The sequence below is a fragment of the Erythrolamprus reginae genome, unplaced genomic scaffold, assembly GCF_031021105.1.
Source record: "Erythrolamprus reginae isolate rEryReg1 unplaced genomic scaffold, rEryReg1.hap1 H_4, whole genome shotgun sequence".
In the NCBI taxonomy this organism is placed as follows: Eukaryota; Metazoa; Chordata; class Lepidosauria; order Squamata; family Dipsadidae; genus Erythrolamprus; species Erythrolamprus reginae.
In genome coordinates, this window is record NW_027248495.1 from 138,223 (window position 1) to 162,627 (window position 24,405).

The 24,405-nt window shown below is 43.2% G+C and overlaps 1 protein-coding gene across 3 annotated transcripts in view; it reads right to left on the reverse strand.

Annotated features, from left to right (window-relative positions):
- The window catches only part of LOC139155654 (regulating synaptic membrane exocytosis protein 3-like), a 157,271-nt gene that overhangs the window by 13,056 nt on the left and 119,810 nt on the right, over positions 1–24,405 (reverse strand). For all 3 annotated transcript variants that reach the window (XM_070730877.1, XM_070730876.1, XM_070730875.1), the window contains exons 3-4: positions 8,608–8,749; positions 8,201–8,313 (exon numbers count right to left, since the gene is read on the reverse strand). In XM_070730877.1, coding sequence (XP_070586978.1) covers positions 8,201–8,313; positions 8,608–8,749 — 255 coding nt within the window. The remainder of the gene's footprint in view (positions 1–8,200; positions 8,314–8,607; positions 8,750–24,405) is intronic.

Consider the following 24,405-nt stretch of genomic DNA (forward strand, 5'->3'; position numbering starts at 1 on the left):
ACAGAGAAGAAAGGAAGAGAGAGAAAGAGATAGAGAGAGAGAGAGAAAGGGGGGCAAGAGGGAGAGATAGCAAGAGAGAGAACAAGAGAGAGAAAGTGTGTGAGAAAGAGAAAGAAAGCAAGAGAGAGAGAAAACAAGAGAGAAAGAGTGTGAGAGAGAGAAAAAACAAGAGAGAAAGAGTGAAAGAGAGAGAAAGCAAGAGAGAGAGAGAAAACAAGAGAGAAAGAGTGAAAGAGAGAAAGCAAGAGAGAGAAAGAAAACAAGAGAGAAAGAGTGTGAGAGAAAGCAAGAGAGAGAGAAAGAAAAGAGAGAAAGAGAACAAGAGAGAGAGAGAAAGAGAGAGCAACAGACAAAGTGAGATAGAAAGGAGAGAGGGAGAGAGAAAGTGAGAAAAAGAGAGAGCAAGAGGGGGAGAGCGAGAGAGAAAGAGAGAGAAAGAAAGCAAGAGAAAGAGAAAGAAAGGGAGAGACAAGAGAGGAAGGGAAAGTGAGAGAGAGCAAGAAAGAAAGAGAGAGAGAGGAAGGGAGTGAGAGAGAGTGAGAGAGAGGAAGACACTTGATTTAAAGCATATTTATTTATTTATTTATTTATTATTTAGATTTGTATGTCGCCCCTCTCCGAAGATGGTAAAAGCACTTAAATAACAGATAGAGAAAAACCCAGCCCTCACCTTTTTTATTACCGTATATACTCGAGTATAAGCCGAGTTTTTCAGCCCCAAAAATGGGCTGAAAAACCCGACCTCGGCTTATACTCAGGTCACCACAAGAGGGCGCCGGATCACCACAAGAGGGCGCACCGCGGGAGCCTGTCAGACATTGCTGGCTTGGGCGGGTGTGGGAAAGGGCAAAGTGCGGCGGCAAAGGGCGCTCCAACCGAAGCGGCTGTGGCAAGAGTGGGGCAGTTGCCTCCTCCCCAGCTCTAGCAAAGACGCCAGCCCTTTGCCTTTGCTCTTAGAGCTGGAGCTTCTGTCTTCTTGCAGGTGCCTTCCCTTCCCTGGCTCCAGCAAAGGCGCCAGCCAACTGCTCCGATGGCGTGCGAGAGGGGGAAAAGGCGATGGTGAGGTCAGGGGGTGGATTCCTGCTTCACGAGCCCCCCCCCCCCCACCTTGCTGGCTTCCCCTCGCCTTTTCCCCCTCGGACGCCATCGGGGCAGTCGCGGAGAAGAAGAGAGAGAGGGTGCAGCCCCACTCGGAACCGCGGCTGGCGGCGGCGGAGGAAGGCTCTCTTTCGCCCAGCGCTGCTTTGAAAGGCGCGACGGGAAAGCGCTCCGGCGTTGTCCGGGCTTCTCCCGCCACGCGCAGCCCAGCAGCGGCGGAGGAAGGCGAATGCGGTTTGGAAACTGGGAGGGGGGCGGAAGAGCTAAGTGGCCAAAGACGTTCCGCCCCCCTCCCAGCTTCCAAGCCGCATTCGCCTTCCTCCGCCGCTGCTGGGCTGCGCGTGGCGGGAGAAGCCCGGACCGCCGGAGCGCTTTCCCGTCGCGCCTTCCAAAGCAGCGCTGGGCGAAAGAGAGCGGGCGGCCAGCGGTAGAAGGCGAGAGATGCCTCTTCGTGCGCTCGATCTCGGGGGTTGGGGGCGAGCTTGCCACCAGGCTCGGCTGGGGGGGGGCTTGGCTTCTACGTGGGGGGGGTGGCGGCCGGGTCCGGCTCCCGCCGCTGACGCGCCCCTCTGACGGCGTTCGGCGGCTTCCAAAGCCCTCCCTTCACTCATTCCTCTCTTACTCTCCCCTTTCATAAGTTTCCTTGCTTCCTTCCTCTGTTCCTGTCCCTTCCCCCTTTCTTTCTTTCTTTCTTTCTTTCTTTCTTTCTTTCTTTCTTTCTTGCTCTTTTTCTTTCTCTTTTACCTTCCCTTCCTCTATTTCTTCTTTTCTTTCTCCTTCCCACCTTCTTCCCTCCCTCCCTTCACTCATTCCTCTCTTACTCTCCCCTTTCATAGGTTTCCTTGCTTCCTTCCTCTGTTCCTGTCCCTTCCCCCTTTCTTTCTTTCTTTCTTTCTTTCTTTCTTGCTCTTTTTCTTTCTCTTTTACCTTCCCTTCCTCTATTTCTTCTTTTCTTTCTCCTTCCCACCTTCTTCCCTCCCTCCCTTCACTCATTCCTCTTACTCTCCCCTTTCATAGGTTTCCTTGCTTCCTTCCTCTGTTCCTGTCCCTTCCCCCTTTCTTTCTTTCTTTCTTTCTTTCTTTCTTTCTTTCTTGCTCTTTTTCTTTCTCTTTTACCTTCCCTTCCTCTATTTCTTCTTCTCTTTCTCCTTCCCACCTTCTTCCCTCCCTCCCTTCACTCATTCCTCTCTTACTCTCCCCTTTCATAGGTTTCCTTGCTTCCTTCCTCTGTTCCTGTCCCTTCCCCCTTTCTTTCTTTCTTTCTTGCTCTTTTTCTTTCTCTCTTTTACCTTCCCTTCCTCTATTTCTTCTTTTCTTTCTCCTTCCCACCTTCTTCCCTCCCTTCACTTATTCCTCTCTTACTCTCCCCTTTCATAAGTTTCCTTGCTTCCTTCCTCTGTTCCTGTCCCTTCTCCCTTTCTTTCTTTCTTTCTTTCTTTCTTTCTTTCTTTCTTGCTCTTTTTCTTTCTCTTTTACCTTCCCTTCCTCTATTTCTTCTTCTCTTTCTCCTTCCCACCTTCTTCCCTCCCTCCCTCCCTTCACTCATTCCTCTCTTACTCTCCCCTTTCATAAGTTTCCTTGCTTCCTTCCTCTGTTCCTGTCCCTTCCCTCTTTCCTTCCTTCCTTCCCACCCTCCGTCCATTCATTCACCCATTCATCTCTTGATCGCTTAAAGCTAGTTTACTGGTTTTCTTTAAAATAAATATTCTAAAACATGTCTCAATTAATGTAATTTTATTGGTTTCTATTTTTATAAGTTACCAGTAGCCACTGCATTTTCTAACCTCGGCTTATACTCGGGTCAATAAGTTTTCACAGTTTTTGTGGCAAAAATTGGTGCCTTGGCTTATACTCGGGTCGGCTTATACTCGAGTATATACGGTAATAGTTATGTTTTTGTTTTTGCTGGTTGTTTTAGTTTTAATAATAATAGATTTTGGTTTTGTTTTATTATTAATTTCTTTTAATAAAAAAGAAGGGATTTTTTTCTTTTTATTTATTTATTTATTTATTTATTTATTCTTCTATGCCGCCCAGTCCCAAAGGGACTGCTGCTCAGACACTATACTTTTCCACCCACACTGAAAAAAAATTAGAGGGAACATTGATTCCATATATTGCTGAACAAAACAAATGGTTGCCTTAGGCACTGCGAGTAAACAGTCTGACCCATCAGTGGACATACAACCAGTTACACGTCTTTTCACCGACTCTGACCATATTATTATTATTTATTATTATTATTTATTAGATTTGTATGCCGCCCCTCTCCGTAGACTCGGGGCGGCTCACAACAGCAATAAAACAATTCATGACAAATCTAATAATTTAAAAACATTTTAAAAAACCAGTTATTAAGCAGACATACACACAGACATACCATACATAAATTGTATAGGCCCGGGGGAAATATCTCAATTCCCCCATGCCTGGTGGCAAAGGTGGGTTTTAAGGAGTTTACGAAAGGCAAGGAGGGTGGGGGCAGTTCTAATCTCCGGGGGGAGCTGGTTCCAGAGAGTCGGGGCCGCCACAGAGAAGGCTCTTCCTCTGGGACCCGCCAAATGATATTGTTTAGTTGACGGGACCCGGAGAAGGCCAACTCTGTGGGACCTAATCGGTTGCTGGGATTCGTGCGGCAGAAGGCAGTCCTGGAGATATTCTGGTCCGATGCCATGAGGGGCTTTACAGGTCATAACCAAAACTTTGAATTGTGACCGGAAATTGATCAGCAACCAATGCAGACTGCGGAGTGTTGGTGTAACATGGGTATACCTGGGGAAGCCCATGATTGCTCTCGCAGCTTCATTCTGCACGATCTGAAGTTTCCGAATACTTTTCAAGAGTAGCCCCATGTAGAGAGCATTAGAGTAGTCGAATCTCGAGGTGATGAGGGCATGAGTGACTGTGAGTAGTGAGTCCCGGTCTAGATAGGGCCGCAACTGGTGCACCAGGCGAATCTGGGCAAACGTCCCCCTCGCCACAGCTGAAAGATGGTTCTCTAATGTGAGCTGTGGATTGAGGACACCCAAATTACGGACCCTCTCTGAGGGGGTCAATAATTCCCCCCCCAGGGTTATGGACGGACAGATGGAATTGTCCTTGGGAGGCAAAACCCACAGCCACTCCGTCTTATCCGGGTTGACTTTGAGTCTGTTGACACCCATCCAGACTCCATTTTTTGCTTCGAGGGCTATAACATCCAATACAGGACAATGACCTTTGGCCTGTCAACGGCCCCAAGAACTTTCACAAAACTCCTCAATGTGCTTACGGAAGATCTCTGAACTTGCTCACTACGTCTGATGGTGTATCTGGAGGACATTATAATTCTGTCCAGGAGTTCTCGGCAAGCACGGATAGACCTTGCGGAGACTATAAGAACCTTAGAAATACAGGGCTTTGTGATCAATTGTCAGAAAAGCCACTTGGACCCAACAAACATCGACACACTGGCTTGCAAGGTGTACCTCTCCACCGAACGTCAGGAAAAAATCAGGACCATAGTAAATTACCTACAACACCAGAAGAGAGTACCTTTAGCTTTCCTGTCCCACGCCAGACCTTTGCAATGGTTCCTGCTCCCATTCCAGAGGGTGTGAACCAGTCACTCCGCATGGCCAGTTTCGATCAGTGCAGAGGTTCGTTGTGTACTTCCTTGGTGGAACTCCATGGTGCTACAAAGAGGTTCCCCTTTCCTGTTACATCAGGAAGTGACCATAACGACCGGTGCAAGTCTCTCGGGCTGGGGTGCCCTTTCCACCTTGCATGTGGCCCAGGGATTCTGGACTCCAGAAGACCTCTCTGACATCAACATCAACTTTCTGAAACTCCGGGCAGTTTTCCTGGCACTGCAGAGCTTTGCACATCTGGTGGAAGGATGACACATGCTCATCCTGACAGACAATATAGCCACGCATGCCCATGTCAACCATCAGGGGAGAACAAGATCAGGCCGCCTCATGCAAAAGGCCCACACCCTTTTCACCTGGGCAGAAGTACATCTAGCCTCGCTTCGAGCTGAGCACATCTCGGACATCTCAAACGTCCAGGCGGACTGGTTGAGGCAAATAATGCTCAACTCGGCGGAATGGAGTCTGAGCCCAGACTTTTTCAGGAAATCATCTCCAAGTATGGGAGACTGAAGATGGACCTGTTCGCAATGCATCACAACAACCAAGTGCCAAGATTCTTCTCCCATTTTCCATCTCTGGGGGCAGAACACATCAATGCATTGCACTCACCTTGGCTAGAGGGCCTGCTGTATGCATTTCCCCCGGTTTGCCTCATCTCCTGGAAAAGGTGGAGATCTTACTGGTGACACCATACTGGCCCAGATGCCCGTGGTTTGCCGATCTCATGGACTTGTCGATCGCCCCTCCATGGCGCATTCCCTGTCACCGAGTTTCCCTGACTCAGGTCAGTAGTCCACCCAAGACCGCCAGTGGTAGAAACTTGTCATGTGGCACTTGAGGGGGACATGAGGAAATAACATTTGCCGGACAACGTCATCAACGCCATCCAGGCATCGCGTCAACCATCAATCACTCAGATTTATCAGGCCACTTGGGCAGCTTTTTGCAAATTCTGCAGGACTCGAGATATTATTCCCCAGTCCTCCTCTGTTGTTCAGTTACTGGCCTTTTTGCAGATGGGCCTGGACAAGGGGCTAGCGCCAATACCCTCCGCAGACAGGTTGCAGCCATAGCTACCATCCTTAGATCGGATCACCTTTGACCCATTTCACACCATCCATCAGTCAGGGATTTCCTTAGGGGGTCATCAAATCTGCGTCTGCTGATAGTCCATCATTTCCCTACCTGGGACCTTCCCTTAGTCTTGTAGGTGCTCAGAGCCACTGCTATAGTTTAAAATGGCCTTTTTGGTGGCAAGGGGAGTGTCAGAGTTGTCTGCATTATCGGTGAGATGTGACCTGTGCGTATTTCACTCTGACAGAGTGGTCTTACATCTAGATTCAACTTTCTTAACCAAGGTCAATACGGTTTTTCATCACTCTCAAGACATCACCTTACCGGACTTTTGCACTCATGGGTCACACCCATTGGATTTGAGATGGCACAAACCTGAAGTACAAAGGGCTTTAAAGATCTATGTTCATCATGCAAAACAATTCAGAAAGACTGAATCTCTGTTTGTGTCCTTCCTCCCATCATCAATGGGTTCAAGTGTGTCACCTAAGACAATCAGCTGATGGATTAGTTCCTGTATAATAACAGCATAGAGGACAAAGTCTACTCCACTTCCTGCTGGCATTACCGCCCATTCCACCAAGAGCGTGGCCACCACAGCTGCTTGGGCCATGCAGGCATCTATTGAAGACATCTGTTGCACGACGACTATGGCCACCTCCACAACCTTCATAAAACACTACCATCTGGACTCTTACACTTTGGCCGAAGTGGCATTTGAATGTAGAGTGCTGCAAGGGGTGTGCGTTGCTCCTGCACCCTGGTCAAGCCTTCTCCTGCCCTGGTTCCGTAAGCTTGGGTATATTCCATGTTGGACTCTCCTTCACAATGCAGTGGAGAAGAACCAATGAACTTACCTGAAAGGTCTTCTCGATGCACTGCAAGGTGAGTCCAAGCCCTCTTGGCCTTTTGGCCCAGGGGTGAAATTAATAGTTCTGTTATAGTTAATAAAGTTCTTGTCTTTGCACTATTTCTTCGTTTTTATTGACTGACCTATTGGGGCAGCTAGAGGATGGGACATAATTAATATGCTAATTTTAACTCAGTCATTAAGGCTAAAGAATCACCCATGTTGGCCTCTTCTTGCAGTGCATTGAGAAGACTGTTCAGGTAAGTTCAATGGTTCTTCTGTTTCCCTCCAAGTATGAAGTGTGTGCTGTAATATGCTACCTGAATGCTAAGGACATGAACACTACTGCAAATGGTGCTCAAGATGCTTACTGAAGTGCACAAAATCGATAGAATCAGTGCTGCCCGAGAATCTCTTGACCATTTCAAGGTTGAAGGGGAGGCTTTTCTCAACTGTATAGTCATAGAAGATGAAACTTGGGCTTATCACCATACTCCAGAGAGCAAACGTCAATCAATGCAGTGGCACCATGCCCATTCTCCTTCAGCCAAAAAATTCAAAACTCAGCAATCAGTGAGAAAAATCTTGGGCACCCATCACAGCAGCATTCATGCCCTTAACATTCAGGTAGCGTATGAAAGCGCACACTTCACCCTTGGAGGGAAATGGAATGGGGAAGCTCATCTCTAACCTTCCCCACAACGCCAGTCCACTACTGATGACCTACCCACTGGCACTGCTCATTCTCTTCCGCTGGCTTCTTGTTACACGATAGTAATATCAACTTCCCCCGCAAACATTCTCCACGGGAGCTACATGCCTTGTAACCTTACTTTCTGGATAACCCTCGTATTATGACTTATAACCTTTATGGTCACAAATTTCATACAATACTAGGGTTTTGCTACAAAAATGTAGAGTACGAAGCAATATTTCTGAACCTTGGCAGATGAAGATGTATGGACTTCAACTTCCAGAATTCCCCAGCCAGGTGTCCTCAGGAATCATGTTTACATTGAAGAAGATTTTATTAGAGATAATTAGACAGGTTCAAAACACACTTGGCCATAAACTATGATTTCTAAACTACGGGGGCAAAACACAGTTTATGGCCCAGTCAGAGGTAGGTTTCTATGGATGCAGTCCAGTGTGCTGCTCTGGTCATGGCCCGCCAATTGCGCAATTTGTGCATGATGGCTCTGGTGCTGTTTTTGCCAGTCCATGCATGACTCCATCTTTTATCCTACTTTTTGGTGATTTGTTTTGCTCTCTGAACATGTGCAGAAGGAAAATTGTCCCTCTGCACATGCGCAGAAGGAAAATTGTGCAAGGGGACACATGCATGAAATGTCATTATGCACATGCAGCGCACTGGTAGGAAGGAACTTGCCCCTGGACCCAGTATATATATGTGCACACTACACAGTCCCTCACAAAACATGCACCCAGGGAAACTGTCAGTTAAGAAAGATCCAAATGAGATTCTCCTCCATCAAGTGACCCTGAACCTCAAAAGGGCTGAGTTGGTTACCAAAAATTCACTCACCCATTGGTGGAGTCGCCAGTGTTTGTCGCCCTACAATTTGCGCTGGTCCAAGGCCATCTAGGAAGTCACTGAACTGGCTTTCAGCTCCCAGCTTGGTTGTGGGAAAAATAAATCTGGAGGAAAGGGTGAGAAAGACAGTGTGTGAGAAGAAAAAGACATAGCCTGAAAGAACATGCAGAAAAGAGATTCATTTTGCTCCATCTACATTTTGTCCCAGAGTATTCTTCCTCCCTTTACATGAGACGGGCCAATAAAGTACCCAAAAGATATTTCGGGTTTTGAGAGTCTTATCTATCAGCTAATATTAACAGGATATTTTTCCTTTAAAAAAAATTGGAACACTTGTTTTTAGATTCTCTGTGAATTGTCTTTATTCCATGATTGCATTAACCAACAGCAAGACTTACGTGCCATCCGAGCTGTTGCTGTTAGTACTTCCATCGGTTGATTCCCGACTGCCTTGACGCGTGACCCTGTTTCTCATCTCCACAGCAATCCCAGTTTCGGTGCTGCGACGAATGTTACTTCGAAGTTTCTTTAAGCCACCATCTGGGGGTAGAGAAGTCACATAAATAAGAGGATGAGGCAGTCCGTGGGCATCGTCTCACAGCCAGGAAAGGAGAGGACCTGTCCTACAATACTTTCAAGGAGATCTATTGCTGATATTGGTTTGTTTGTTTATTTCTAGCCCACCTCTAGCCTTTGGATGGAAGCAAAGGGCTCCAGTCTTCTACGCTTTCAAATGAAAGCGAGCCTGTTTCAATAAAGCAGAAATACTGATTTGCCTCCCCTCCTTCTTCTCTCTTTGTAAAATCATCAGAGATTGAATCTAAACAGTTGCCATGGGCAGATATGTCTGCTTTAGGATTAGCATGCACAGATAGTGTTATTGGGTATCTGCAAAGCCTGTGTCCTAGTGAGGGACAACTCCACAAGTCTTCTGCCTTCTGTTTGCAAGCAAAAAAAGAATCTAGGATGAATAGTCACTGCCACATGTTTTTACCTCTGGGAAGCTGAGCAGATTAGACCCAGAAGGAGAGAAAATAATAATAATAATAATAATAATAATAATAATAATAATAATAATAATATTTAGATTTGTATGCCGCCCCTCTCCGCAGCCAATACAGTGATAGAAACAGTGACAAGCTGGGTGAATGATTGTCCCTGGGAGCAGGGCCGATAGAAACATCTCACCCCTGGGCTTCCCAAACCATGGAACAGTTATGATGGTCTCTGCAGGCTTCCATATAACCTCTTTTAATGTTTTGCTCCTGATCTGATGAAATACTTGTATGCAGTTGTTTGTTGTATGTGATTTATGGTTTGGCTTGGATAGACTCCCACCACATCAGTGAAATATAAATACAGTAGGTGTCAGCCAGGATATTTAGAATAAAGAACATACAATAATAGGGTTGGAAGGGATCTTGGAGATCTTTTACTCCAATCCTGCTAAGATATTCATGAACTGGGAGAGCCAATGGTTACAAGGTCAGCTAATGAATAGGCATAGCAACTAAGTCAGCCAATAGGAGCTAACCATTTCTGAGTCTGTGCAGAGAGTTGAAACTAAAACTTAAGCTTAAAGCTGGGCGTGGCTCTCGGCCCACTTTGTATTCTCTGTGCTTGGCTGAAATGAAACTAACTCCTGCTTGTGTATACTTGAAGAAGAACTCTGCTAATGCTATTGTAAATTCATCTGTTACTATGTTTATAAAGAAGTTTATGAACCCAGCTGAATAAGTCATCTGTGTGTGCTTCTGGTTTTTATTTTTATGCAACAAACTTTAATAATTAAGACTCTATGCTAGAGGTCTTCAAACCTGGCAACTTTAAGACTTGTGGACTTCAACTCCCAGAATTCTCCAGCCAGCATAGCTGAAACATAGCATAGTTGAAGTCCACAAGTCTTAAAGTTGCCAAGTTTGAAGACCTCTGCTGCATATTGTTCTATACAAGTGCATGTCCAGTGTCTTGAAAACCTTCAGTGATGGGAGTACACACAACTTCCGGAGGTGAGCCATTCCTCTTGATAGGAAATTTCTCCTTAATTATAGGTTGAATCTTTCTTTAATGATCCTCATCCCATTATTTCTTGTCCTGATCTAAGGTGCTTTGGAGAACAGTCAAACGTCTTTTCTTTGTGACAGCCCCTCAAATATTGGAAGACAGCTATCATGTCACCCCTAGTCCTTCTCTGCCTTAGGCTAGACATATCTAGTTCCCTCTATCATTCCTCATACGATTTAGCCTCCAGATTTGTTGAGATGCTAGAAAGAGTACAGACAGAAGCAACAAAGGTGATAAATCTTTGTTGCTTTTGCATGTACAATTTCTAGCACAGAAAAATTCTCAATACTTAGTCAATCAATCAGTTTCTCAACTTTTAGTCAGCCAATCAGTTGGTTGCAAGTACAATGGAGGACATACATTCTAGAACAGTGATGGCAAACCTATGGCACTGGTGCCACAGTTGGCATACAGAGCCCTATCTGCTGACACACGAGCCATTGCCTTAGCTCAGTTTCAACATGCAAATGTGTGCCGGCCAGGTGATTTTTGGCTTGCACCAAGGCTCTGGGGGAGTGTTTTTGGCTTCGAGAGAGCCTCCAGGGGGATGGGGGAGAGCATTTTTACCCTCCCCTGGTCCAGGAAAGCCTTTGGAGCCTGGGGAGGGCAAAACACGAGCCTACTGGGCCCACCAGAAATTGGGAACCAGACCATTTTCAGCCTCCAGAGGGCCTCTGGGGGACAGAGGAAGCTGTTTTCGCCCTCCCCAGGCATTGAATTGTGGGTGTGGGCACTCATGCATGCACAATAGTACACACACTCTTTCAGCACCTGAGGAAAAAAGGGTTTGCTATCACTGTTGTAGAAAAAAGTTCCAAATGACTATAGTCAGACTATGGTATTTCTGCAGGCCATAGGATCAGGTATTGTGATTCAGACTACAAGCTCACCAGGTTACTCACAACCAGGGGTGAAATGCTCCCGGTTTGCTCATGCCTGTCGGTTGTAGGAGAGCTGGTTGTGAAGGCAGCACAAGGCTCCACTCACCCACCTGGATGCCACCATTTGGGTTCTTTTATTCTCTGTGCATGCACAGAAGAACCCACATAGCGGCATCTGGATGGGTGAGTGGAGCCTTGCACTGCCTTTGTGACCAGCTCTCCAATGACCAACAGGGAAGAGCAAACCGGGAGCATTTCACCTCTGCTTACAGCCTTAACAGCTGTATTTGGACAATATACTAAGCTTGATTAGTTTTATTCTTGGTTAGTACTATTTGTAGGGTTTTTTTTAATGTTACCTGAATGGTTACTGTTCGTACTATGTACATAATGTTCTGCCTGATGGGCCGGATGAGCAGCATGGAAAGACAAAATCACACACACAACCTGGAGGTTTCCAAAACACAAAATATATTGTTTTACAAATTGGCTGAGAGCTGCAATGATGGCAGAAAAATGTCTGTGTCAGGCCCAAAGCCATTATGTGAAGTTAGAGGCTTTGGGCCTGCCACAGTTAGCAGCGATAGGGAAGCGGGAGGGGTGAGAGAGAGAGATTGATAACCACCATACATTCCTTACACAGATTCCAAGGTCAACTGAACAAGTGAAGAAGCCAGTGAATCCCTGCAGCGGATTGGTCCACGTGATTGCACTTATGGTGTGTGGATGTGAGATGAACCTTAACCTGGATGGGGAACTGAAGCATACTTCCCTCTAAACTGAGCAGTGAGCAATCGCTGACTTAAAAATCATCATCAACTCAGAGTTTTTCAAACCTGCCCAGAAGCCGAGAGGGAAAGAGTGAGAGGGAAGGAGAGAGAGAGTAAGAGAGGAAGAGAGAGAAACAGATAGAAAAAAGAGAGGAAGGAAAAAAGAAAGAAAAAGAATGGGAGTAAGGAAGAGAGAAAGAAAATCAAAATCTAGTTTGAAACTAGCTCAACTATTTAAGTGGCATTTTGATATTGATAGAGTAGCCCTATTATGAGCTCACTGTTATAGATACACAGTACAGTATTTTATTTTGAAATTCTCTGAGGCAAAACAGGGTGGGTTTTTTGTTTGTTTGTTTGTTTGTTCGTTCATTCATTCATTCATTCATTCATTTAATATTTCTGTGCCGCCCAGTCCCAAAGGGACTGCCGCTCAGACACTATACTTTTCCGCCCACCCCCCCAAAAAATTAGAGGGAACCCTGAACTGAAGATAATTTAGTGTTGGAATGACAGCTACGAATCCAACATGGCGATGCTAATAAATCAAACCCTGTGTGAAAGCACAGGAGTGGAATGTGATTTATTTCTCAGATGCTATTTAGTTTGTTGACAGTCTGTTTATGACCAAAAGGTTGGGGTTATTTGCCAAACTGATAACAAATGTCTCCAAACTGAGCTGCAGCAAAGGTACTCACTCTATTTTTCAAGAGCTACAGTCTTTCAAAACACAATTGTCCAAACGCTCGGTTTTTCCGAGGGTGCAAAATGTTGGTTTATAGACGAAACTCCGGATCTGTTTCTTTGTCTCTGTTAAACCATCAATGATAACTCCTGCAAAGAGCACTACAATAAAACCTCCCCTTTTAGGCCTGCTGCAGAATTCCTTAATTACTCCAAGCTGTGATTAAGATCTTTTTTGTCTGCGCAGCTGCTCCTGTCTTCCCATCATTCGGCACACCTGCACATTGAGGATGGGGTCTAACTGACCCAGACGAGGCTCTAACTGGGGGTTCCACAGGCATTGCAGGGGCCTCTACCTCTACCTCCCCAGCACCTTCAGCTTCTATCTCTTCTTTCCCCTCACTGTCTGAATCCTCTGAGAGCCACACAGGGCTCCGATGCTCTGATGGACCCAGCTCATCCAGTTCAAAATCTGTTACTAGAGGAGCTGGGCGTGAGCCAATCACAACACATAACTATTTGGGTTTGGCAATATATATAACACAAACCAACAATGTATGCTTACATGTAATAGAACACTATCGCTTTACAAGATAGTCTTACGGATTGTCATAAGAGGGAGCTAGAAGCGTGGTTTTCTCTCTCGGCTATTCTCTGCTATTCATTGCTATTTGTACTTTATCTTTGTGACTATGCTGTAGAACTGTATGTTCAAATGATGGTTTCATGTATTTGTAAGCTGAACAAGTAAGCTTGTTGTATATGTATTGAGAGTTATTGACTGGTGTAATTGTATATGACTAGGATTGTTCTTGACTAAGATATTTGCCAAAGTAAATAATATTTTATTCACCATGTATATGTATTGTATTACTGAATTATTACTGGTATCTCTGGGCTATCAGCTGGGCAAAACCTCCTGCAATTTGCCTACCAAGCAAATAGATCGACATATGATGCTGTTAATTAATTAATTAATTTATTTTATTTTTTTTTTTTTTTTATGCCGCCCTTCTCCTTAGACTCAGTGCAGCTTACAACATGTTAGCAATAGCACTTTTTTTAACAGAGCCAGCATATTTGCCCCCACAATCCGGGTCCTCATTTTACCCACCTCGGAAGGATGGAAGGCTGAGTCAACCTTGAGCCGGTGATGAGATCTGAACCGCTGACCTGCAGTACATCACTCTACCTGCTGCGCCACGCCGGCTCTTAATGTGGCTCTAAACTACATCCTACAACATCTTGAATCTCCAATAACCTATGTTAGGGTCATCTTTGTAGACTTCAGTTCAGCATTCAACACCATCATACCAGACATTCTCTTAACCAAACTAAATCAGCTAGAGGTACCTAAGACCACTTGTAAGTGGATCACAAGCTTTCTAACAGACAGGAAGCAGCAGGTGAAGCTAGGAAAAATCACAATTAGATTAGCACACACACACCCACACACCCAAGGCTGTCTCACTACTTCTCTCTATAAGCCAATGACTGCATCTCAAACGATCCATCTGTTAAACTACTGAAGTTTGCAGACGATACAACAGTGATCAGACTCATTCGAGAAAATGATGAATCCGCATATAGACTGGAGGTTGAACAACTAACCTTGTGGTGTGACCGGAACAATCTAGAGCTGAACACACTCAAAACCATAGAAATGGTGGTAGACTTTAGGAGAAACCCTTCCATCCTTCCACCTCTCACAATACTAGACAACACAGTATCAACAGTAGAGACTTCAAATTTCTAGGTTCTATCATATCTCAAGACCTAAAATGGTCACCTAACATCAAAAACATCATTTAAAAAGCACAATAAAGAATGTTCTTTCTGTGCCAACTCAGGAAGCTCAAACTGCCCAAGGAGCTGCTGATACAGTTATACAGAGGAATAATTGAGTCTGTCATCTGCACCTCTATAACTGTCTGGTTTGGTTCTGCAACCCAACAAGACCAACACAGACTTCAGAGGATAACCAGAACTGCAGAAAAAACAATTGCTGCCAACCTGCCTTCCATTGAGGACCTGTATACTGCACGAGTCAAAAAGAGGGCAGTGAAAATATTTACTGACCCCTCACATCCTGGACACAAATTGTTTCAACTCCTACCCTAAAAACGTCACTACAGAGCACTGCACACCAACACAACTAGACACAAGAACAGTTTTTTCCCGAACGCCATCGCTCTACTAAACAAATAATTCCGTCAACACTGTCAATTTTTTTATTAAATCTGCACTTCTATTTCCACTAGTTTTTTCTCATCATTTCTATCATCCTTTTCCTCTCCACTTAGGACTGTATGAGTGAAACTTGTTGCTTGTATCCTAAGATTTTTATTAATATTGATTATTTCTTCATTTGGCCCTTATCACAATCATTAAGTGTTGTACCACATGATTCTTGACAAATGTATTTTTTTATCTTATGTACACTGAGAGCATATGTACCAAGATAAATTCCTTGTGTGTCTAATCACACTTGGCCAATAAAGAATTCTATTAACTGGTGTAATTGTGTATGACTAGGATTGTTCTTGACTAAGATATTTGCCAAAGTAAATAATATTTTATTCACCATGTATATGTATTGTATTACTGAATTATTACTGGGCTATCAGCTGGGCAAAACCTCCACGTTTCCTCTGTGCATGTGTATTAGACTACTGTATTAGACTACTCAGAGATTATTCTGCACACTCCTTAACACTTAATAGTTACCATTTGGGCTTGGTATTAATCAAGCAGGATAACAGTTGCTGTTTATTCTGAAGTCCTCAGATTCTAGAAGAATTCCAACTTTGTCTCTACATGAAGATGCACTCAAATAGAGGCCAGATTTGCAATCTGGCAATCTCCTGGACGTATATCTCTTGGTAGATGGCCAGGAAAGCTTTAGTCTGACTTTGGCTAATGTTTCAGGCGTTTCCTGCAACAGGACGCATTGTTCGTGTTTATTCATGTGCTTATCACCTTACAACCAGGCTACTGAAATTTATCTGCATGGGCTCACCATGAAGATCATTCAGAAGCTCCAGCTGTCTGCATGGTAGTAATTCAATTCAGATTTTGCCTCCTAACTCACTCTGAGAGAGTGATACAGTTTGCCAGCTGGCTTCCAGATGCAATTCAATGTATTGTTGTGCCTTATTATATGACACAAATAGGATCTGGGGTATCTCTTCCATACAAAAATCTGGGAAGAAAGATCTTATAGGTGTCTTTCCATCAAGAGTGATTATGACAGAGAGGCAAGAGATGAGCCAGTTGTTGTTTTAAGCCCAGAAAGTCATCAATCCAAGAACCAGATAAGGTGGGTTATTGTGTTACTGTCAGGTGTGCTTCCATTCAAAGTCCAGAAAAGAAAGACCCTAACTCCATGATGATAGAGAAGAGGACTTTTACTAGACAAGAACTGTTAGCAACAAAATGAAAGCAAGGTCTGAGGCAAAAGGTGCGTACATTTACAGGACCATCTTCTGCCACGTATCTCCTAGTGACCAACTAAAACCCACAGGGCTGGCCTTCTCCAGGTCCTGTCGGCTAAACAGTGCTGATTGGCAGCACCACATGGGAGGGCCTTCTCTGCGGTGACTCTGGCTCTGTGGAATCAACTGCCCCCAGAGACTCGTACTGCCTCTACCCTCCTAGTCTTTCAAAAGACTGTGAAAACATGGCTCTGCCGGTAGGCCTGGGGTCATTGAGCATGACCAACTAGCCCTGCCCAAGAAATATGAATGTTTGTTGAATGATTGTTGTACTTTGAGGTTTTTTAATTGTCTTATATTGCCATTGCTATTATGTTGTTTATCATTGTTTATATTGCTTTTATACATTCTTATTTTATTACTGTACGTCGCCCAGAGTCCACAAGGAATTTGGCAGCATTCAATTCAATTCAATTCAATTCATTGCATTGCATTGCATTGCATTGCATTGCATTACATTACATTACATTACATATAGAAACATATAGACCATCAGGAAGTTCCTCCTTATCTCCTTGTTGAATCTCTCCTTGGTCAGCTTCCAGCCGTTGTTCCTCGTTCGGCCCTCTGGTGCCCTGGAGAATAAAGTGATTCCCTCCTCTCTGTGACATCCCCTCGTATACTTGTAGACTGCTATCATGTCCGCTCTGGCCTTCCTTTTGTCTAGGCTATCCATGCCCAGTTCCCTCAGTCTGTCTTCGTAAGTCTTGGTTACCAGTCCCTTAATCATCTTGGTTGTATGTATGTATGTATGTATGTATGTATGTATGTATGTATGTATGTATGTATGTATTGATTGGATTTCTATGCCGCCCCTCTCCGTGGACTCGCACTTTCTCCAGAGTTTCAATGTCTCTTTTGAAGTGTGATGACCAGAACTGAATACAGTACTCCAGGTGTGGTCGGACCAGGGCATAGTAGAGTGGTATTAAGACTTCCATGGTCTTGGAGTGTATTCCTCTGATGATGCAGCTTAGGATTGTGTTGGCTTTTTTAGCTGCTTCTGCACATTGTTGGCTCATGTTTAGTTGATTATTCACCAAGACTCCGAGGTCTCTTTCGCATTCGCTACTGCTAAGAGGGGTTTCTCCCAGGTTGTATGTGTGTCCAGGGTTTTTTCTGCCTAGGTGAAGGACTTTGCTCTCGTCGATGATATAAATCCAATCAATCAATCAATCAATCAATCAAAACATCATTTTGTTGGTATGGGCCCACTGTCTTAGTCTGTCTAGGTCTTTCTGTAATTTTTGCCTATCTTCTAGGGTATTGGCTACCCCCGCCAGCTTGGTGTCGTCTGCGAATTTGATCAGTTGCCCTTTTATTCCCTCGTCTAAGTCGTTGATGAAAATGTTGAAGAGCACAGGGCCCAGGACAGAACCCTGTGGTACCCCACTGCCTATGTTCTTCCATGTGGATTTGGAACCATTGAGGACAACTCGTTGGGTGTGGTTGGTCAGCCAACTATTAATCCATCTGCAAGTGTTGTAGTCTACTCCACTTTTTAAAAATTTGTTGATTAGGAGATAGTGGTCGACTTTGTCGAAAGCTTTGCTGAAGTCTAAGTAAATGAGGTCCACCATGTTGCGCTGGTCTACTGATTTGGTTATGGTGTTGAAAAAGGATATGAGATTGTTTTGGCATGATTTGTTTCTGACAAACCCGTGTTGGCTGTTAGATATTATCTTGTTTGTTTCCAGGCAATGGCAAAGCTGGTTTTTTTTATTATTTTCTCCAGTATTTTTCCAGGTATTGAAGTCAGGCTGATAGGTCTGTAGTTGCTTGGATCCGTCTTTTTACCTTTTTTGTGGATGGGAACTACGTCCGCTCGTTTCCAGTGGCCCAAGATTTTTGGTAGATGAGGAGAAGAGGTTCCGCTATGATGTCTGCCAGTTCTTTTAGGACTCTGGGGTGGAGTCCGTCAGGTCCTGGTGATTTGAACTCGTTGAGATCCTGCAGGTAATCCCTAATGGTAGCTTTGTCTGCGTTGAGTTCGGTTCCGGGGCTGTTAGTTGCAGTTAGGTTGTAGGTTGGTTGGTTGGTGGTTCCTTTATGTGTGAAGACTGATGTAAAGTAGGCATTGAGTCTTCGGAGAGGGGCGGCATACAAATCTAATAAATTATTATTATTATTATTATTATTATTATTATTATTATTATTATTATTATTGAGCAGCTGTGCTTTGTCTCTGTTCTCCGGGATTTCGTTACCACCTTTGTTTTTTAGTATGGTGACTGTTTCCTTAATTTTTTTCTTGTTGTTTATGTGGTGGAAGAAGCTTTTTTTATTGTCGTTAATTTTAGTTGCGATGTGCTGTTCGTGTTGAGCTTTTGCTGTTCTTATGTTTTGCTTGCAGGTTCTGGCTGTTTGCTGATATTCTATCTTGGTTATGAGTCCTTCTTTCCATTTATTGTATTTGGCTTTTTTTTCTTTTACATTGTCAGTGAGGTCCTTGTTTAGCCATGCTGGTTTCATTTTAGTTTTTCTGCTTTTCTTTTTTGTGGGGATTGAATTGTTTTGGGCCTCAGTGATAGTGTTCTTTAGGGCTTCCCAGGCTTCCTGTGTGGATTTACTCTTTAGAAGTTCTTTCCAGGGTTTATTCTTTAGGTTTGCTCTGAGCTTGTTAAAATCCACTTTTCTGAAGTCTGGGACTATAATTGAATGGGTGTTGTAGTTAGTGATTGCACAATGTTGAATTTTAGGATGATATGGTCACTCTCACCTAGCATCCCTTCTCCTTCTATTCCCTCTATCATTTCTTCCCTGTTTGTTAAAATTAGGTCTAGTATTGCATTCCCTCTGGTTCCTGGTTCCACTTTTTGAGTTAGAAAGTTATTGGCGAGGCTGGTGAGAAAACTGTCAGACTTTCCACTTGGTGCTGAGTTTGTTTTCCAGTTAATATCTGGGTAGTTAAAGTCCCCCATTATTGTTGTGCTGTGCTTGTTGCATATTGCTGATAGTTGGGTTGCAAAGAGGTTGTCCATTGTATCTGTTTGGTTTGGGGGCCTGTAGTAAACTCCAATTGTAATGTCCTTTTTTCCTTTTATGTTGACCCATATGATTTCTAGGGGGTTGTCTTCTTTGGATTGATATAGCTCAGTGGCGGTGTAGTGGTCTTTTATGTATAGTGCAACTCCACCTCCTTTCTTGTTTGACCTGTTTTTCTTGAAGAGATTGTAGCCCTTTATCTGTGCGTTCCAGTTATGTGATTCGTCCCACCATGTTTCTGTAATACCAATTAGATCGTATTGGCCCTCGTGCATTAGTACGTCTAGTTTGTCTTGTTTGTTCCCCAGGCTTTGTGCATTAGTGTACAGGCATTTCAGGTGTTTGTGTCTGATTCTGGGTGGACATTGTTTATCTTCAGGAATGTTTGTGGGCTTAATATGCACCCCTTTCTTGTTTGGTTCATTGTTCAGTTTCTTGCTTTGGTCACCCGCCCCTCTCAGATCTAGTTTAAAGCCCTCCTGATAAGTTGGGCTAGTCGGTTTCCAAGGAGGTTCTTTCCAGCTCTGGTAAGGTATAGCCCATCTGTTGCTAGGAACCCTTCTTGAAGGTATTGTAGACCGTGGTCGAGGAACCCAAAGTTGTTTTGGCGACACCATCTCTTTAGCCAGTGGTTTATTTGTGGGATTTTGTGTTCTCTGACAGGATGTGGTCCTCTTGTGGGTAGAATAGAGGAGAAGACAGGTCCAGGTGGAGGCTTCACATCTGGCCAGTTGAAGCCGTTGACCTTGAGCAGGCTGTAAACATCTCATGCAGCTTGGCAGTATCTGATGAGAACTTTTCTCCCTAGGCCCCTAAATCAAACACAAGCAGAGACATCTCCAGCATAGTTCCCCACCCCCTACCCCAATACCTAACCTTCCCTTCTCCCCCCATTTCTATGGCAGCCGAAGCAAGCAGGCAGAATGGAGGTTGACAATTACAATCCATTTATAAGAAATGTTTCAAAAAAGATTTTCTGACATTGTAAAGTGAACAGATTTTGCCATAAAAATAGCAATAGAAGTTAATCATCATTATCATCCCTATGTTGCAGCTTGAGGTAAGCTAAAGTGCAACTCACTCAGTTTGCATTAGTAGGAAATTAAAAGACATTCAATGAAAAAAGACTATGGATCTGTGATGTGATATAGCAAAGTTGCAAACTCTTTCTGACCACTAATCATATATTTTTATTTATTTATTTATTTATTTTGTCCAATACACAATAATACACAATGAATGTTATAGAGGATATAGTAGAGAAGAAATGCGAGATATAGGAGAGACTATAGGACGGGACGGAAGGCACCCTAGCGCACTTATGTACTCCCCTTACTGACCTCTTGGGAATCTGGAGAGGTCAACCATGGATAGTCTAAGGGTAAAAAGTTGGGGGTTAGGGGATGATACTATGGAGTGAGTTCCACGCTTCAACAACTCAATTACTAAAGTCATATTTTTTACAGTCAAGTTTGGAGCGGTTAATATTAAGCTTGAATCTGTTGTGTGCTCTTGTGTTGTTGTGGTTGAAGCTGAAGTAGTCTTTGATAGGCAGGACATTGCAGCATATGATCTTGTGGGCAATACTTAGATCATGTTTAAGGCGTCATAGTTCTAAGCTTTCAAGACCCAGGATTGTAAGTCTAGTAGGGAATTCTGTTTCGGGTAGAGGAGTGAAGGGCTCTTCTGGTGAAGTATCTTTGGACATTTTTGAGGGTGTTAATGTCAGAAATGTGGTATGATGAGCTGTATTCTAGGATGGGTCTGGTGAAAGTTTTGTAAGCTCTGGTAAGTAATGTGAGATTTCCAGGGCAGAAGATACGTAGGATTAGATTAACAACTCTTGAGGCCTTCTTGGTGATGTTGTTGCAGTGGCCTTTGGTGCTTAGATCTTTAGTTATTAGTATTCCAAGGTCCTTAACTGAGTGGGGATTATCTGTGATAATTTGTTTATTCAGTTTGCATTTGAAGTTCTGATTCTTTTTTTAAAAAATTAATAGTTTTATTTACAAGAATATATACAATAAACACATCAACAATACAAATAACAATACAATATTAGACAAATAAAATAAAATAAAATATCGAGAAAAAAAAAAGACAAACATCCCTGGATTGTACAATGAACAGTATACAATAATAACAAACAAATAATAAAAATCGGGCGGGTGAACGGCAGATCTGTATCAGAAATTTGTGTTCTAAATATTCTCTATAGCCCGTTACCTTATAACTAAAAATTACATTATATATAAATAAGAAGTAAAGTTGAGTGTAACATAGCATAAATATATTTTAAGAGGATAGGTTTAACTTTTATCTATAACATATTTCAATCCTTTACTGAAGCAATTTAAACACCAGAGTATTATCTTTAAATATATACATACAAGTGTGTAATAAGTTTTAAGCAGTTATTGGTCGGATTTTTCTTTTTTCCAACCAGTGGTAAAAGGGGTCCCAGCATTTATAAAATGCAGATTCTTCATTATTTCTAAGTTCCAGAGTTAATTTAGTCATTTCTGCACAATTTCTAATTTTTTCTATTATTAAGCCATCTTGAGGTATATCTTCATTTTCCCACCATTGCGCAAATGCTAATCTGGCCGCTGTAGTAATATGGATAACTAGATAAGTATGATTTTTTTTTTCCAGTTTCTGTCTTAAAATACCTAAAAGGAAGAATTCTGGTGTTTTGTCTAATTTAAGATTAAGGATTTCATCTAGCCAAATTCCAATTTTTTTCCAATAAACCTGCAATTTTTTACATTGCCACCAAAAGGTGGAAATAAGTACCTTGTTCTTTTTGACATTTCCAACAAGTGGGAGACAATTTTTTATTTACTTTTGCTAGTTTTATAAGGGTGATGTGCCATCTATAGAACATTTTGACTATATTCTCTTTATATGGAATAACTAGCGTCATTTTAAAAAAAGTCTGATGATTATTTTCATCTCAAGCAAGAATGTGTTGTAGAGGTCATCTATAGAGTTGCAGTTAGATAATAAGGTTTGCCAGTTTAATGTTGAAAGATGGGCATCAATGAGTTCGTAGTTCGCTTTTTTGAAGTTGAATTTCGGAGTTGCATTATTTGGGTGGATCTTAGTGTGGCTTAGGTTGAGACTGAAGTTTATCATGCTGTGGTCACTGTTGGAAAAAGGTTATTTTATTTCTAAGCCATATATTGTACTTTTGCTGTTGCATAAGATGAGATCCAGACAGTTATCTAATCTAGTATTGTTAGTTACTAGTTGGTCAAGTCCCAGACTGGTGACTGTGTTATATATAGTGGATAGGTTCCGTGCTACATTCATTTAATGTCCAGTTAATATGTGGTAGGTTGAGGTCCCCAAGGAAGATGATGGGGTATAGGCAGTGGGTAGCCCACGTTAGTAGAGCTGATAATTTGTTTGCACGTGCGATGTCATAGTCAGCAGCTCTGTAGCAGAGTAAGAAGCAAATTGTGGTATTTAGGGATAGATCACAGACAATAGTTTCAGGGAGTAATAGATCCTGCGCAACTTTGATGTTTTTTAGGTTTAGAGATTTTTTGTAAAATACAGCTACCCCGCCTCCTCTGCGGGATTTGCGGTCATAACGAGAGACAAGATAGGTCTCATACTGCCTCGTTGATCAAGATACCTGATGCCCCCAAGTAGACCTACTCACTCTTCCACAAAAATTAATACTCCAAAGCCTATTGCCTGAGTTTTTAAGGTTCATACAGTACGGGCTCCTCCTGGCTCAAAGCTCACTGTCTTCACACAGTGGTGTCTATAGAAAAACATCCTCTCTTAGGTCTATTGTGGCAGGAAGAATGTTCTTCAGGGCTCTGAAATAAATATGACTGCTCCTGATTGTTGCTGTCAAGTTGCTTTACAAAATACAGAATGTGCTGTTGTAAGTGCTGACACTGGCAAAGCCACAATTCTCAGGCCAGAAAGAATATTATATAAACATGGAGCAGGTATCTCTGACTCCCAAGGCCAAGAAAACAACAGCTAAAAAGTCTACTGAATAAAGAATGGGAGAAAGGGATTCGCATTTAAACCCTGCTGCTTACATCCACCCACCCACCACTTGCATATAGCTTACCTTCTTCCTCGCCCAAAAGAGGGTGAAAATGTCGAAGCATCATATACACCGAATACAGCCATTTTTGTCCTCCTGAAGCCTGGCCTTCACATTCTGTTTTTGCAAAAAAAAATAGGCCCGTTTTCTGAAAAACGAGATGTACAGAGGATTTCAGAGGCCCGCAGAGTGTTTTTATGAAAACTGGGCCAATTTTTGCAAAAAAACAGAGCATGTAGAGGGTTTGGGAAGCTTGCAGAGTGCTCCTAAAGGCCGGGGAGGACAAACACTTTTTAAAAATTTCTTACCTCTTTGAAATCTTGGTGCATCTTATACACTGGTGTGTCTTATAGTCTGAAAAATACGGTAATTCCTACTTGATGTGGGAGACCTATCCAAATCAACTGATTTATCAGCATTTAGCTCCTTGATGCATGTTAATTTTTTGGAAAGCCAAGAAAACATCCACCCACCCACCAATTGCATACCCCCCCCCATGCCTAGTGGGTAGTCTGACACACCAAAGACAACTTGATCTTCCTATACTTCATAACTTCTTCAGAATTCACAGCAATGAATTCAGAGCAATAAATCTGTCTCTGCTCAAGGCTTTCTCCTACTCCTAGGTCTAATTTTGCAGAGCTCCACAGACAGGACAGGAAAGGAAACGACTGCTCTGTGCTTCAGTTTTATTGTTCAGCTATCAAGCCTTAGACATGATCTTTTCCTCTGGGAAAGGTGATAGAAACCTCAGTTTGGGATGTGAGAATGATCTTAGAAGAAGGGAGGAAGACAGGAAGAAGAGCTGAAGCTAAGTATCAATCAGATAAGAGGCAGCTGAGCCTGCAGAAGGAATGGGGATGGAGCAAATTGCAGTGGCAGCCCAAAAAGCAAATATTGTACAATCCTAAATTGCATTATCAGAGGGATACAATCTAGGACTAGGGAGGTACTAATACCACTCTATTAAACCTTAGTTAGACCACACCTAGAGGACTGCATCCAGTTTTGGTCACCTCACTACAAAAAAGACATTGAAACTCTAGGGAAAGTGCAGAGGAGAGGATGGTTATGTTATAAAGAACGTTACAGGAACTGGGCATGGCTAGTCTAGTGAAGAGAAGGACCAGGGATGACATGATAGCAGTGTTCCAATACCTGAGGGGCTGCCACACAGAGGAGGGAGTCAGACTGTTTTCCAAGGCACCAGAAGGCCAGAGAAGGAACAATGGATGGAAGCTGACCA